Below are 16,404 nucleotides of genomic sequence, written 5' to 3'. Positions count from 1 at the left end.
CCCGGTCCGACAAACCTCCCTACCCTGTAGCCGCGAATCTAAATTACCTTCTTACAGCTGCTGTAAGAAGGTAATTTAGATTCGCGGCTACAGGGCAGGGAGGATTGTCGGACCCAGGCTGTTATTGGTCGGTCGGGGAAGTGCCATAAAAGTAAGGGGACCTGGCCGGCTGTGCTGCAACCGGGGCGGGGCGGACCGCCCCCCTCCCTTGGTAGCCACTTGAACTGCGAGGCTACTCTCCTTCTCCTTACCTGCCCTGCCTGCAGCACAGAGCCGAACGGAAGACTTCCCGACGTCAGCGCTGACGTCGGAGGGAGGGAGGGCTTTGTTTAAGCTTTGTTTAAGCCCTCCCTCCCCTCCGACGTCAGCGCTGACGTCGGGAAGACTTCCGTTCAGCTCTGTGCTGCAAGTAGAGAAGGTAGGGAGAAGAAGAGCCGCGCGACTGAGTACATCCAGCCCCACAGGAGCCCTGCGACCCTCGGAGGCGTCCCCACGGGATCCCCGCGACCCTAGGGGGCGTCCCCATGGGATCCCCGTGACCCTAGGGGCGTCCCCACGGGATCCCCGTGACCCGAAGGGGGAACCCGCGGGATGCCCGCGGGTCCCGCGGGATTCCCGTCGTCCCCGTTCCCATGCAGATCTCTACTCCAAATGTCTCTAAGTCCAGTTTTTGGTTTTTTATTCATATATCCAGATATTAATTTGTACCACTGTGCAGCCTGGTATTCCAGGAAGTCTGCCTGAAAGCATAAGAACTCTAAACTAAATTGATTATTAAGATTTTTCCATTCAGTGAACCCCGCCTGAATAGTCTGCTTCAGTTGCAACCACCTATAACTTTGTGATTTATCAAGGCTGAATTTATTTTGCAACTGTGAAAAATCAAGCAGTTTACCATTAGATAACATCATCTGACGTGCGTATACCTGCTTTTATTCAATATTTCCAGACAATCTTAAACCCGCCAATTTGAATCTTGGAGTTCAGCCATATAGTTTGATTTGTAGAATTTTGAATTGGAATAGGAATAGGTATTAAATTATTGACATATCGTAACGTTTTCCACGTATCTATTAATATTCTGTTTTCTTTATACACTCTAGGCATTTTGATACTAAGAACATGGCCGAGCCTGAGAGGAAACAAGAGCTGCCATTCCAACCCCAACCAGTCTGGGAGCTTTTCCATGAGCTCTGGGAGGACCTAATACATACCCTGGCGCATAATATAGGCTTGATGATACCTATAGAAATTGGGAAAATTTACCCCTCCCTCTGCAATTGGCTTTTGTAAAGACACTAAGGCAATTCTAGCAATTTTACCCAGCCAAACAAATTTTGTAAGAATACTATTTAATTTTTTATAAAAAGACCCCTGAAAAAAAACTGGTATCATACCCATTTGGTAGCAAACAACAAGGAAAATCATTATCTTAATAGAAGATGACTTTCTAAGAGAGAATTTTGCGAAAGTAAGAATGTAAGTAGCTCAAAAAGAAGACCTCATAAGAGCAGATAGTACCATGTTAAGATTCCAAGCAACAGGTGCAGGCTTGATAGGTGGTTTTCATGTAGAATAGTCCTTTCATGAAATGGGCTACTAAGGGATGAATAGACAGAAGTTTCTTGACTAAGGGGAAATGAAACACATTGATAGCACCGAGACAGACTCAAAATGAATTGGATTTTAGACTAGAGTTGGAAAGGTGAAGGTAGTCCAGTGGACATGTGACTGGTTCCAGAGAATGCAATGTAAACAGGAAGAAAATTTGGTCCATTTGAAGCAGTAACAATGCTGAGTGGAAGGTTTTCTAGATGCTTCAGTGACAGCAGATATTGCAGGCAAGAAGCAGAAAACATTTAGTTACTCGGTGAAAGAAATCATGCTATTTGTGCTAACGAATGCGGGTTTTAGTGAAGGAGGGAACCCTTATTCAGCATCAGTAGTATTGGAAATGGCTGTAACTTGCCCAGTTTTGAAAGCTCTAGGAGGAGTAGGAACCAAATGTGACAAGATCAATCAGGTGCTAAGTATTATGGTGCCTCTATCTTTGTAAAGTTTGAGTTTTCCCAATGAAAGTATCGAGGGAAATGCGTAGAGGAATCTATCCCCTGAGTGAATGAGGAAGGCATCCAAAGCAATACGATGGGGGGTATAGAATGGAGCAGAAATGCAGAGGTTTGTTGTTGTGGGGCGAAGTGAAGAGATCTATATCTGGTGTCGCCCATGTGGAGAAAATCTTATGTAAGATGGGTTTGCTGAAAGACCATCTGTGTGGCTGGAGAAGTCTGCTCAATTTATCTGCCAAGGTGTTTTACTTACCCGCTTTGAGAAGTATGCCATGAACAATTGCCCAATTCCAAATCTGGATCGCTTCCATGCAAAGGGGGCAAGAACCCGTGTCCCTGTGTTTATTTAGATAGTACATGGCAATTTTGTTGCCTGTACAAAGACTACTTGATGAAGGAGATGGTTCTGGAATGTTTTTAGAGCCGATTGCCCTTACTTCAAGAAGATTGTGTTTAAGACATCTAGATGAGTACCCAATACAAACATTGAAGCATCTGTGGTTAGAAGTTTTTGAATGGGGTAGGGGCTAGAAGGGAAGACCTTGAGTTAGACTGTGAGGAACCAGCCACAATTGGAGAGAATAATGGAAGTTCAAAATGATTTGAATTAGAGCAGACAGATGTCTCATTGCTTGAGACCAATGGGTTGATAGGGTCCACTGTGGGACATCGGCATGGAAGCAGTCTGCTGTACAACATGTCAGAGCATGGGAGACCTCGATGTAGAGGCATGCCTACAAAGATACATCATCTGGATGGAAAGAGAATGATCCTTGGTTTGTCAATGCTTACTATACATCGAGGAAGTTGACATATGTGAGGATGCAGTGATATGCCTAGAAGGGGAAGAATGTTTGTGCTTCTTACGTTTTCTTACGTCCCCTGATGCTCGAGGCATAGATAAAGAAGATATAGATTATTGCCTCTTTAAGGAGTCCAATGACCGACACTCTGGATATGTTGTCAATGCACTCAGCACTGATGCTGATGACTGAGTCATAGAAGGCTGAGTGTTGGGTTCCAAGTCCCCCGTCATGTCAATGTCAATGCTGACATGGTACTGAAAAGACTTTTGAACTGAAGTTTTCAGGTTTGAGTGTCCTCTTTTTCATACGGAAGCAGAGGGCATAGCTATTGTCACGACGTTCAGGACTCAAACACTGGATATTCTTATTTTTAAATCTTTATTCATTTTTTTGTGTTACAACAAGTGTTACAAATAAACTCAATAGAAACTTAAATACACACTTGACTAACTCATATATTAATATCAAGTATAACATTAATATAATAATCCCCTGTCCCACCCTCCTTCCCAACCAATAATACATAAATCAATTTTATTGTACATTTTTTAAATATTAATTTAGTATGTAATAATCAAAATTGAAAAACCCACCCCATTTCCCTCTTAACAATTATCTTATCATGGGAAAAGTTCATTAGAGAAATCATGTTAACGGTCTTTAGATGTTTCCAGTGTTATTTATGGGAAAAATTATCCTTCTTTACAAAAATCGGTTAATGGTCCCCATATTTTTTTAAATTTATTCATGTATCCTTTGTGTGTTGCAATAGCGAGTTCCATTTTATATATGTGGCATACCGAATTCCACCAGAACATATAGTTCAATCTATCATGTTGTTTCCAATTGAATGTAATTTGTTGTATTGCAATTCCAGTTAAAATAAATAAAAGTTTGTTATTACTGGATGAAATTTGGCTTTTTGCTCTCATAGTTGTTCCAAATAATATAGTATCATATGTCAAGGCTACTGGATTTTCTAACATTCTGTTAATTTGGGGCCAAATTGATTTCCAGAATGATAGGATAAATGGACAAAAGAATAAAAGATGATCTAATGTCCCAATTTCAATATGACAGTGCCAGCATCTATTAGATCTTGAACTATCTATTTTTTGTAAACGAGTAGGGGTCCAAAAAGCTCTATGAAGAAGAAAAAACCAAGTTTGTCTCATAGATGCTGACACCGTACATTTTAGCCTCCAAGACCAAAGTCGTGGCCATTGAGATGCACTAATTTGGTGTTTTATCTCAATGCTCCAAATGTCTCTAAGACCATTTTTTGGTTTTTTATTTATATATCCGGATATTAATTTATACCACTGTGCGGCTTTGTGACCTATTGAGTCCATCTGGAAACATAAGAATTCCAAACTGTGATATTTAACGAGATCTTTCCATTCAGGGAACCCTTTCTGAATAGATTGCTTCAATTGCAACCATTTAAAATATTGTGTTTTATTGAGACCAAATTTTTGTTGCAATTGTGAAAACTCCAGCAATTTATCATTTTTAATTACATCATCCAAAGTGCGAATGCCTGCTATCATCCAATGTTTCCAGATGACTTTAAAACCGCCAATTTTGATCTTGGGGTTTAGCCATATAGTTTGGTTGGTTGATTTACTAATTGGAATTTGAGTAAGATTACTTATGTATTTTAGAGTTTTCCAGGTATCCATAAATATTTTATGATCTTTGTATAACCTTGGCATTTTGATACTAATTACATGATTAAGACGTAATGGAAACATAAGCCTCCATTCTAGCCAAAACCAGTCTGGAATATTATCTGTAGGTTCTGGGAGGATCCAATACATACCATGACGTAAGATATAGGCTTGATGATACCTATAAAAGTTGGGAAAATTTACCCCTCCCTCTTTAATTGGTTTTTGTAATGACGCTAGAGCAATTCTTGGTTTTTTATTAAGCCATATAAATTTTGTCAAAGTCCTATTTATTTTTGTATAAAACGAATCTTGAAAGAAAACTGGTATCATCCCCATTTGGTAACACACTACCGGTAAAATCATCATTTTTACAGTTTGTACTCTTCCCCACCAAGATAAATGCAAAGGATTCCATTGCTCACACATTTCTATTACTTTTTGTAATAAGCATTTTTCATTAATTTTCATTGTTTCATCTACTGTTTTTGTTATCAAAATTCCAAGGTATTTGATATATTCTTCCTTCCAAACAAAAGGGAATGTATCAAATAAACCTTTTGTACAATGTATATTTAGTGGAAGAATTTCTGATTTATTCCAATTAATTTTATATCCTGAAAAATTTCCAAATTTCTCAATCAATTCAAGTAGATGTGGAATGGTGGATTCTGGATTCTTCAGATATAGTAATAAATCATCTGCGTAAGCAGATATCTTATATTCTTTATCTGAATGAGGTATACCCTGTATCTCCTTAGCTTGTTGGATAGCTAATATTAAGGGTTCTAAAACAATATCAAACAGCAAAGGGGATAAGGGACATCCTTGTCTAACTCCTCTCTGTAGATTAAATTTTTCTGAAAACGTATTATTAATATATAGTCTAGCAGAAGGGGAGCTATACATTGTTTGTATCATTTGTATAAATCCAGGACCTATACCAAACCATTCCATTGCTTGATACATAAAAGGCCATTCTACTCTATCAAAGGCCTTTTCTGCATCTAATGAAATTGCAAAAGTAGGTTCATTCATTTTCTTTGTTAAATATAACATATGGAATGTTAATCTGGTATTATGAGATGAATGTCTTTGAGCAACGAATCCTGTTTGATGCATACCTATTATATGGGGGAGAGCTTTAGCTAATCTTAGCGCAAGTATTTTTGCTAATAATTTTCCATCTACATTTATTAAAGATATTGGTCTATAGTTTGATACCAAAGTGGGATCTTTATTGGACTTTGGCAAAACAATAGTCAAAGATTCTGCTATAGTGCCTTTAATACAACCTTTATTGAGTTGATATTGATAAAGATTTAATAAATAGGGTAATAAAAAGTTTTGAAATGTTTTATAAAATTCCACTGTATATCCATCACCACCTGGAGCGGATCCAACTCTAAGGGACTTCAAAGCTGTTCCTAATTCTTTTAGTGATATTGGTTCTTCCAAACTTCGTTTTATATGTTCAGGAATTTTTGGACCCTCTAACATTTTTAAAAATTCAAAACCATCTTTTTCTTTATTTAGATAATTTTCGGAAGAATAAAGAGATTTATAGAATTTTAAGAATTGTTTTAAAATAGGTTCAATTTGTGTATATATATTTCCATTTTCATCTTTTATTGCTATTAATTTTGTTTTTCTTTTTTTCGCTTTAAGATAGTTTGCCAATATTCTTCCTGATTTGTTTGAATTACCATAGTACAATGTTTGTTGAGAAAATAAATCTTTCCTAATCATCTTAGATGAGATCTCATTATATTTACCTTTTAATTTTAATAATTCTTGTTGAATAGAATATTCCCATTTTTCTATAAGTTTTGATTCTAAATTTTTAATCTCTTTTTCTAAGATCAAAAATTGTTTTTTAATTTGTTTTTTTAGAAAAGCCGAATAAGAAATTATTTGTCCTCTAATTGTTGCCTTAAAGGCATCCCATAAAGTTTCTTTGTTAATATCATCATTATCATTTATTTGAAAAAATTCTTTCATTTTTGTTAGAAGATTTTCACAAAAATTTTTGTCAACCAACATTGTATTATCTATTTTCCAAATTGGTCTGTTATTATTTTGATCTGTAGTTTTAATTTTGATCCACACTCCACCATGGTCAGATAGAATAATTGGATCAATGTCTGCTTGTGTCACTTGATGTGCAAGATGTTTTGAAGTAAAGATATAATCTATTCTTGAAAAAGAATTGTGAACGTGAGAACAGAAAGAAAATTCCCGACCATCAAAATGAAGTATTCTCCATATATCTATTAAATCACAAGATTGAATCAAATTATCTAGTCCCATAGATTTCATAACTCTACTTGGGTTTTTATCTAATAAAGGATCCATTACAGCATTGAAGTCCCCTGCTACTATAAGGTTTGAAGTAGCCAGTGGTATGATCAGTTGTTGAAGAGTTTTAAAGAATTCATTTTGGTTCGAATTAGGGGCGTATATATTGATTAACGTCATGGTAGTATTTCCCATATTCATTTCCACCATTATCCATCTTCCATGAATATCTGAAGCTTTTAGTTTAAATGAAGCAGAGCATTTTTTATTAATTAAAATAGCAACACCTGCCTTTTTCCCTATAGCTGGTGAGAAAAAACACTGTTTGACCCAGCCTCCTTCTAGCTTTTTAGATTCTATATGTGAGAGGTGGGTCTCTTGTATAAGACATATATCTGCATCTTGCCTTTTTAAAAATGATAGTGCTTTTTTCCTTTTTATCATATGATTAAGACCGTTAACATTTAAAGACATAATTTTAATATCCATTTATTTTTAAATTTTCAGGTATTAAATTATGTATATTTTCCCAATGTTTTAAGTATTTCATTTCTCTTTTTTCCTTTATTCCCATGATTTCCTTATATATTTCCCTTTTATTCCCTCCCATCCCTCTTATCCCTCCCTTCCCCCCCTTATTAATTACGAAAACTTGGATACGCAGGTTGAGGTTAGATTTAGATAACTCCCACAAGCTATTAATAATTATCTAAAGTACTACCATTTTTTTTTTTTCTATTTTTGTATATTTTCTTTTATTTTATTATTAATTATAAGAATAAGTAAAAAGTTTTTCATTCTTATGTATTGAAAGATTATTTTCTGTATTTGTATATCTTTAAATCCATAAGAATGATTATTTTAAATCAATTATATCTAAGAAAATTTCAATTACTATTCATTTCTTTTCAGGTGGTATATTATTTTTACTTTAAAAAGCTTTCCAATTTAGCCTCTTTCCTCAGAACTGTAACAAGAGTCTACAGCACAGGAATCCTCTCATCTCTTATATTCATTATTTTCTTATGATTCACGAGAGAGTTGTCAATTAAGAGGAGCTAACATTCCCATCAGTGTTCTTATAAGTTCTATCTCAATAGCATACTCTATAGACATCTATAATTTTGAAGTATCTGAGGCCTGTGCAGACAAGAGTGAAGTCCTGTGCCAAAAACTCTTCTTTTATCTCCCATAGAGGATTCCCAGGTTGAACTATTGTGGATACTAAATTAAACTTAATAAATAAAAGAACATAAAATTTGCGTTTCAGATTTATTTTTTTCATACATTTCTTATTTGAAATGTATTTTAATGTATCTGAAACGCAAAATTAAACCTGAAGTACCACCTTCAACCGGACATACAACAAACCAATCACTTAATTTTTTTTTTTTTTTTTTTTTTTTTTTTTTTATAATCTTCTTTGTGATTGTAGGATGATTTTCTTTCTCACTATTACTCCGCTTTCAAAATTTCGGATTCAATCAATACATTTTTAAGTTTGTTGAAGAAACTTTCTTCGTCATCATTTGAGTTCGGAGATGTGTTTCAAATCATTTATGTTCCTGCCTTTAAGTTTATTCTATGTATTCTGAATAGAATTCTAGAATTTTTTGTATTTTTCAGTTTTCTTGTTTTCCATGGAGAATGTTGCAAGTTGTTTAAGTCTTTAATTCGATCCTTGTGTGTTCTTTTTCCATTGCTTTCCGTTTTGATCTATCTTTAACCGTCAATAGTCTTTAGTATGAACCCATTAATTGTTCTTTAGATTGTCATAGGTTGCTCCAGTTGATTTATAAATTCCTGTAGTTTTTTTGGATCTGTAAAGTTTTGCGTTTTGTTAGCAACGGTAACCTTCATAATTGACGGGTACAGGAGCCCAAATCTAGCTCCTAGAGATCTTAGTTGTGGTCTCATGTCTAAGAATTGTTTTCTTCTTGTTGCTGTTTCTTTTGCAAAGTCCGGGACAATGTATATTTTTGAATCTTGGCATTTAAGATTTTTGATTTCCTTGGCTAATTGGCATATTTCAATTGCTTGTTGGTGTCTTAAAAGTTTGAAAATTAAGGTTCTTGGACCTGTTTGAGTGTTATTTCTTTGTGTTGGAATCCTATGAGCTCTTTCAATTTCCAGTTCCGTTTTAAATTTCAATGGTAGTATTTTAGGTAGAAATTTTTCAAGAAATGCAATCGGATCATTCTTTTCCACTCCTTCAGGTAATCCGATTATTCTTAAATTATTCCGTCTTTCACGATTCCGGCTGTCTTCAAGATTTTTTTTTATCTCTGTTATTTCTTTCCATATGATTTTGCTGTGATTCATGTCTGTATTTAATTGTTCTGTAATATCTTCTAATGTTGAAATTCTATTTTCTGTAATGTCCACTCTTTTAGTTAAGATTGCAGCATCTTCCATTGCTTTTTGTAGTTTTTTGTTACTATCTAAGACAATTTCTTTTATTTGTCTTAGTTCTTCCATAACATCCAGATTTTTTTCTGTTGGTAATGGGATTTTAGAGGGTGTACCTGGCTCAGGTTTCGACCTCTTATTGCTTCCTGATGTTCCAGCTCCTAAGTCAGCTTTATTTTGTTTAGTTGAAGTCATATTTCAATATATATTTTAGTTTCTTTAAAATATTTGGTAGTAAGACTTTTTAATATATTTGCATATAAGGAGCTATTCGTTTATCCAACCATTCGTCCAAGCCAAGGCTTTTTTTTTTTTTTTTTTTTCAGTATTCTTAAAGCAACTGTCAGTTATTTGTCTTAGGCTCTATTGCAGACTCGTTGTTGGCATCTAGCCTGAAAAAATTTGCAGCCTTCTTTTCTAGCTCTCTTCTTACAAGCCCAATCGCAGCTTTCACCGAGGAGAGCAATATTCCATCCAATATATTTACTTTAATCTTTCAATGTGCATATATATGTATTTCAGTGACTCTCAACTGCCTCAATGTCACTTTTTTTTTTTTTCTTCAGGTCAAAGAAATTACCAATCCTTTTATTTGTCCTTCCTCAGAGCCCAAAAACCTACAGTCTCTTATATCTGAATCTCTTGAATTACAGCAGCAGAGATTAATATTTATACTGATCCTTCACAGTTTATTTTTGAAGTTAGCAGCAAGGAAATAGTTAAAAAAAAAAAACCGTTGCCAAGTAGCTTTCACTGCAGACTTCTCCTCATTTCCAGCAGAGGACAGCTATTTCAAAGCAGCCCATTTCCCTAGTTTAAACAGGCATCAGGCATTTCAGAAAAAAAACTTATCTTTGTCACTAGGCAGCTCACCGGCAGACCCAGACTTTGTAAAATTTTCTTTTTTTTTTCCCGATCTAAGATGGCCGCGGTCTTGGTGCACCGAGCAACCGTCTGCAAACCCCCACCTTCGGGAAATCTTTCCTCTTGCTATACGCCAGAGAGCTTTGATCTTGCTAAAGAGGAGGGGAAGGAAAACCTCCCTGGCCACACGGCGTCCCGGACCAGCCCTCCCTGGCAACGCTTAAAGGTCAATCTTGCTGCCTCTGCCTGAGGGACCCGATCTTACCGCCTCTGCCAGCGGGGACCCGATCTTGCCGGCTCTGTCAGCGGGACCCGATCTTGCCGCCTCTGCCAGCGGGGACCCGATCTTGCCGGCTCTGTCAGTGGGGATCTGATATTGCCGCCTCTGCCTGGGGGACCCGATTTTGCTGTTTATGCCGTTGAGACGGATTCAGCCCTCCACACCTCACTTCCCAGAAAACAAATGAAAACGGCACTTCTTTCTCCCGATTTTCCCCTTCAAATGTCTCTCCCACCTAATCAAAAAGGTAAACTCCAATTTATTATACCATTAAGAACGTTTTTTTTTGTAGTTTTTCTGAAATTAAGCTTGTTTATACAGGAGCTCTTTCTTCATCCAACCGTCATCGTTCGCGTCCAAGCCACGCCCCCAACACTGGATATTCTAATGATGTGGGTCAGAGCCTGAAATGGTCCGATTACATCGAGACCATTTCTTAAAGCCATTTGGTACCCTCTTTGATATGGAGGGGAAAACGGTTGACGCAAAATCAAAGATGGGTAAAATACTGAAACACAATAAAAACAACAAACCATGAGGAAAATAATTAAAAATAAGCACAAGAAGGCACAAAATAAGGGTAAAAGTTCAATGTGATGAAGAGAGAATTGAAGTCAGCTTCTCAGCTCTGCAGAAAACGAAGAACTGATTGTGAGCTGATGTCGAGAGGGACAGCACTGGCATGTGCAAGGTTAGGGCACTGCCAAAAAATTTAAAGAAACAGTGCATTTGGTAGCATCCATATCAGGTTCTGTGGATGATGTCACCCCATGTTAGAATATTATGCCTGCTTGTCCTCATAAGATGCTATTGCACATTTTTTTATTTACTGGCATATTAACATGAAATCATATTGCATCTAATCTTAATGTCGTTTATAATACAGTTATAGATTAAGCAAATGGGCTTTTTTTCTCAATGAAGTATTTTTGTAAGTGCTACTGAAACCCTTGAATACTCACCATTCCATTGGACGATTTGGTCTTCAGCTCAAGTTTAATCAATCCAAACCCTAAAACAAACAAAAAAAAATAACAAAACTTTAGTGAACTGCATATAAGTACTCTTCTCCAGAAGAAACCTTCTCTAAACAATACATAGCTGCAGAGGATTATTGCCATAGTGCTGGAAAGCCACAACCAGCTCTGGGTTTCAGACTATTTACCTATAACGGGAGGGGCTTTTGGCGCCTGGACCAATCAGGTCCTAGGATCCTGTGGGTTGGGCAGGGGAGGGGTGGGCCCGTCTCATTTGGACGGAAGCAGGCCTGCTGGCTGGACGTACGAGGAGCCGTCTGGTCCAACTTGCAGGTAAGCCCAAGGGGGGTTCCGGGGTGGGGGGGTCATTGGGGGGAGTCCGGCAGGAGGGGTTGGGCACCCTTCTGCCGGAGACTTAGGGGGGGACATTGGGGGGGCTGGCAGGAGGGGTTGGGTACCCTCCTGCCGTGATCATCGGGAGGGAGGGTGGGTTCTGTTGGCAGGAAGGGTTGTGCACCTTCCTGCCAGCGATCGTCAGTGGAGGGGGAGGGGGCGGGTTCTGTCAGCAGGAGGGGTTGGGCACTCTCCTGCCGTGATCGCTGGGGGGGAGGGGAGGGGAGGGGAGACTTGTGGTCGTGGCCGCTATACTAATCATGGCAGAGAGATCCTTGCCACAATTAGGTACGGCGGCCGCATCTACTTACCTTGTAGGCCAGCATTTTGCTAGCCTACATTGTAAGCATCTCCTGTTCTGCTAGGGAAACGCGTAGGGCCGCCTAGGTTCACTTAAGGTTACCGCCTAGCCTTAGGTGAGCTTAGGCGGGCTTGCAGGTCTCTCTAGGCTCCCTGGAGGCGTCTTCAATATAGGCGGCCTGCCTGGGGAGCATTTTTTTTTTTTTTAAAGTGCCTCCCGATTGGCTGATTAGACAGCTGTAGGACGCCTAGAGCTGCCTACAATCGGGGGCACTTTGCAGAATCAGGGCCTTTATGTCCTCAGATAGACTCCTAAAAGTAGGCATGCAAAAATACTAAGTTACTTTTTACACAACATATATGTACGCATTTCCAGGGGCAGAGACTAGGCAGAGGAAGGCAGGATTGGCATTTATTTACATATTTTATCAAATGTGCTCATATGCATGGATTCTTGCACCACCCTTGGAGCGGTAGTAAATGTGTATGTATACATCACTTGGTGGGCTAATTTTATAAGGCCATATAAGCACCTAGATTGCCTCTATAAAATAGACGCAACATATGCTTCTATGTACCTTCACAGCTAAGACACCCTGCTATAAAATTATTTTCATCAAGTGCAAGTACCGCAAGCTAAACATTTATTTACTGGTAAAACGTCACATCTTGTTTCGTAACTCAATGTCTGTCATTTCTTCTAGACTCACCAAATCCCTTGTTGAACACATCCCTAGCAGATTTTCCCAAGTCACAGTAACATGGCGGAATAAGTTCTCCGTCTGAAAAGGAAAGAATAAAAAGATTTATCATGATTAAAAGTCATTTCCCAATTCATTTCCCTAATATTTGCCAGATCCTAAATCACATCTTTTGTTCAGAATGCAATATTAGTTGGGTTATTGACTCTTTACTGTAGAAAGGAAAATCAACCAATCAGAAAGATGGGGTCAAAACAAAATAAAATTAGAATATTTATTTCATGCTTATCAGAGTACATAAATACAACAGAAAATACAAAACTCACATACATCTCTGTTCTGAAGTGCTCCCTAATGAGACTCGCATGCAAATACAGCTCTACCAATGCACCTCATTTCTGTTCTCCAACATCTCCTGCTATACCAGCACTTAGAACCCCAAAACAGTTCTCCCAAAGCACTTTAGTACCATTCTTTCTAATACCAATTCCCCTTTTCTCCAAAATCTTACTATATTCAAAACAATTACATGTGAAAAGCTAACAGACAGAATATAGGATCTCAGTCCAAGGGCATCATGGCCTGTAATTTATTATTGAAGTCATATATATATATAAATAAAAAAAGAAGTCATATATCCTGCTTAAAATCGAAGCAAGTTACAATAAAACATACATAAAATCAAATAAAAACAAATCCTTAACATGATATTTAATTAACATCTTTCATCTGCTATTTCTTAGTAAACAATACCACAGGTCTATTTAAAAAAGGCTTTCACAAATAGGCATAAGAACATAAGAACATAAGAAGTTGCCTCCACTGGGTCAGACCGAGGTCCATCTCGCCCAGCGGTCCGCTCCCGCGGCGGCCCATCAGGTCTGCGACCTGTGAAGTGGTTTCTGACCACTTCTATAACCTACCTCAAGTTCTATCTGTACCCCTCTATCCCTTTATCCTCCAGGAACCTATCCAAACCCTTCTTGAATCCCTGTACAGAGTTCTGGCCTATCACTTCCTCCGGAAGCGCGTTCCATGTGTCCACCACCCTCTGTGTAAAAAAGAATTTTCTAGCATTTGTTCTAAACCTATCCCCTTTCAATTTCTCCGAGTGACCCCTAGTGCTTGTGGCTCCTCTCAGTTTGAAGAATCTGTCCTTATTTACTCTCTCTATGCCCTTAAGGATTTTGAAGGTTTCTATCATGTCCCCTCTAAGTCTCCTCTTCTCCAGGGAGAACATCCCCAGCATTTTTAACCTGTCAGCGTATGGAAAATTTTCCATACCTTTTATCAGCTTTGTCGCCCTCCTCTGCACTCCCTCGAGTACCGCCATGTCCTTCTTGAGGTACGGCGACCAGTATTGAACACAGTACTCCAGGTGCGGGCGCACCATTGCGCGATACAGCGGCATGATGACTTCCTTCGTCCGGGTCGTGATACCCTTTTTGATGATGCCCAGCATTCTGTTTGCTTTCTTTGAGGCTGTCGCACATTGCACCGATGGTTTCAGTGATGAGTCGACCATCACCCCCAGGTCCCTTTCCAGGTTACTCACCCCTAGCAGTGTTCCCCCCATTTTGTAGTTGAACATCGGGTTCTTTTTTCCTACATGCATGACCTTGCATTTCTCTACGTTAAAACTCATTTGCCACTTTTTTGCCCAGTCTTCCAGTCTCGTTAGGTCCCTTTGTAGGTCTTCGCAGTCTTCCGTGTTTCTAACCCTGCTGCAGAGTTTGGTGTCATCAGCAAATTTGATAACCTCACATTTTGTCCCCGTCTCCAGATCGTTAATAAATATATTGAATAGTAGAGGTCCCAGCACCGACCCCTGCGGAACTCCGCTCGTGACCCATTGCCAATCTGAGTATTGGCCCTTGACTCCAACCCTCTGTTTCCTGCCCGCTAGCCAGTGTTTGATCCATCGGTAGATATCCCCTTGCACCCCGTGGTTCCACAGTTTTTTAAGTAGCCGTTCGTGAGGTACCTTGTCGAAGGCTTTTTGGAAGTCAAGGTAAATGATGTCTATGGATTCACCCTTATCCATCTGACTGTTTATTCCCTCAAAGAAGTACAGCAAGTTCGTGAGGCACGACCTTCCCTTGCAGAAGCCATGCTGGCTCGCCTTCAGTTGTCCATTGTTTTCTATGTGTTCGCAGATTGTGTCCTTTACCATTGCTTCCATCATCTTTCCAGGAACCGAGGTCAAGCTCACAGGCCTGTAGTTTCCCGGGTCACCCCTTGATCCCTTCTTAAAGATGGGCGTGACATTTGCTATTTTCCAGTCCTCTGGGATCTCCCCAGTTTTTAGGGAGAGGTTACATATTTGGCGAAGTGTCTCTGCTATTTCGTTTCTCAGTTCTTTTAGTACCCTTGGGTGGATGCCGTCCGGGCCTGGTGATTTATCGCTCTTTAGTCTGTCTATCTGTCTGTGGACATCCTCTATGCTTACCTCTAGTTGTACCAGCCTTTCGTTGTGTTCTCCGTTTATAATCACCTCGGGTTCTGGGATATTGGATGTGTCCTCTCTGGTGAAGACTGACGAGAAGAATTTGTTTAACCTTTCAGCTATCTCTTTTTCCTCCTTTATCGCTCCTTTCCTGTCTCCGTCGTCCAGTGGTCCCACTTCCTCTCTGGCTGGTTGTTTCCCTTAAAATGCTGAATGTTATTCACTAACCTCAATTGCCCAATCAGATTGTTTCACAAAGTCACCCCAGCTACTGAAATTGCTTTTTTTCTGGTGTTAGCATATTTTACCCGTTGTAATCCATCTGTTGATAACCGCGTTGTTTTTTTCAGATCTCAAAGAGCGCTGTGGGTGATGTCATGTCATAGACTGTGATAAGTACCGCAAAAACCCCCTCCATCCCTCCCTCCCTTTCCTGAAGCAACAGTGGCAGCCAGTCAGTGCTGAAAACAGGCTGCTCGTTGCCATCCCCAGCAGGGTCTTTCCTCTGACATGTCACTTCTGACGTGGCAGAGGAAAGGCCCTGCTGGGGCTGGCCACAAGCAGCCTGTTTTCAGTGCTTCCTCTGCTGCTTCTGCTTCAGTAAGTGTGTAGGGGGGGGGAGGACAGATGGGGGCGGTGAACCAGAAGTGTGTGTGTGTATGGGGGGGGGGGCAGCAAGTCCATCAGAGTGAACGGTAGGGGAGATGGATGGATGCTGGACTCATAAGTGGGGGGGAGAGAAGGGGGAAAGAGAAAGTGACCTAGAAAAAAGGGAAGGACAAATGTTGGACCTACAATGGGGGTGGGAGGGATGACAGAGTGAGGTGGGAAAGGAGACAAAACTATTTTTACAGTAACTCTCAAGCAACCAGAAGCTACAGTTATCTGGCATCCACCAATCCCTATGGGAACCGGATAACTGAGAGTTTACTGTTTTATCCTACTCTTAATGGGCAACCAGTGCAGGTGTTTCCAAGGGCTGATCCTACTAGCAGTAGATTTCCGCCGTGCAAATCTGCGCCTTCTCCAAGGCAGAGATCCTAACGAGGGAAAACCTCTGGGCTCCAAGCCTCCAACTTAAAACGACAGGAAAACCCGCAGAAATAATAAAACTACAGAGCAGATCAGAAACACATCTGAGCATCTTGCTTTCAGTAGAAAAACTGAGGGGGCAGGAGCAAGCCTACTGGG

General features: G+C 39.5%; 1 protein-coding gene across 6 annotated transcripts in view; it reads right to left on the bottom strand.

The window, feature by feature from the left end:
• Positions 1 to 16,404, bottom strand: part of VDAC3 (voltage dependent anion channel 3) — a 78,098-nt gene that overhangs the window by 52,840 nt on the left and 8,854 nt on the right. For all 6 annotated transcript variants that reach the window (XM_033949094.1, XM_033949093.1, XM_033949096.1 and 3 more), the window contains exons 3-4: positions 12,777 to 12,848; positions 11,359 to 11,408 (exon numbers count right to left, since the gene is read on the bottom strand). In XM_033949094.1, coding sequence (XP_033804985.1) covers positions 11,359 to 11,408; positions 12,777 to 12,848 — 122 coding nt within the window. The remainder of the gene's footprint in view (positions 1 to 11,358; positions 11,409 to 12,776; positions 12,849 to 16,404) is intronic.

The sequence above is a fragment of the Geotrypetes seraphini genome, chromosome 6 (genome assembly GCF_902459505.1).
Source record: "Geotrypetes seraphini chromosome 6, aGeoSer1.1, whole genome shotgun sequence".
Lineage (NCBI taxonomy): Eukaryota > Metazoa > Chordata > Amphibia > Gymnophiona > Dermophiidae > Geotrypetes > Geotrypetes seraphini.
Note: the sequence above shows the minus strand (reverse complement) of the source record. Positions and strands in the feature narration are given on the sequence as shown.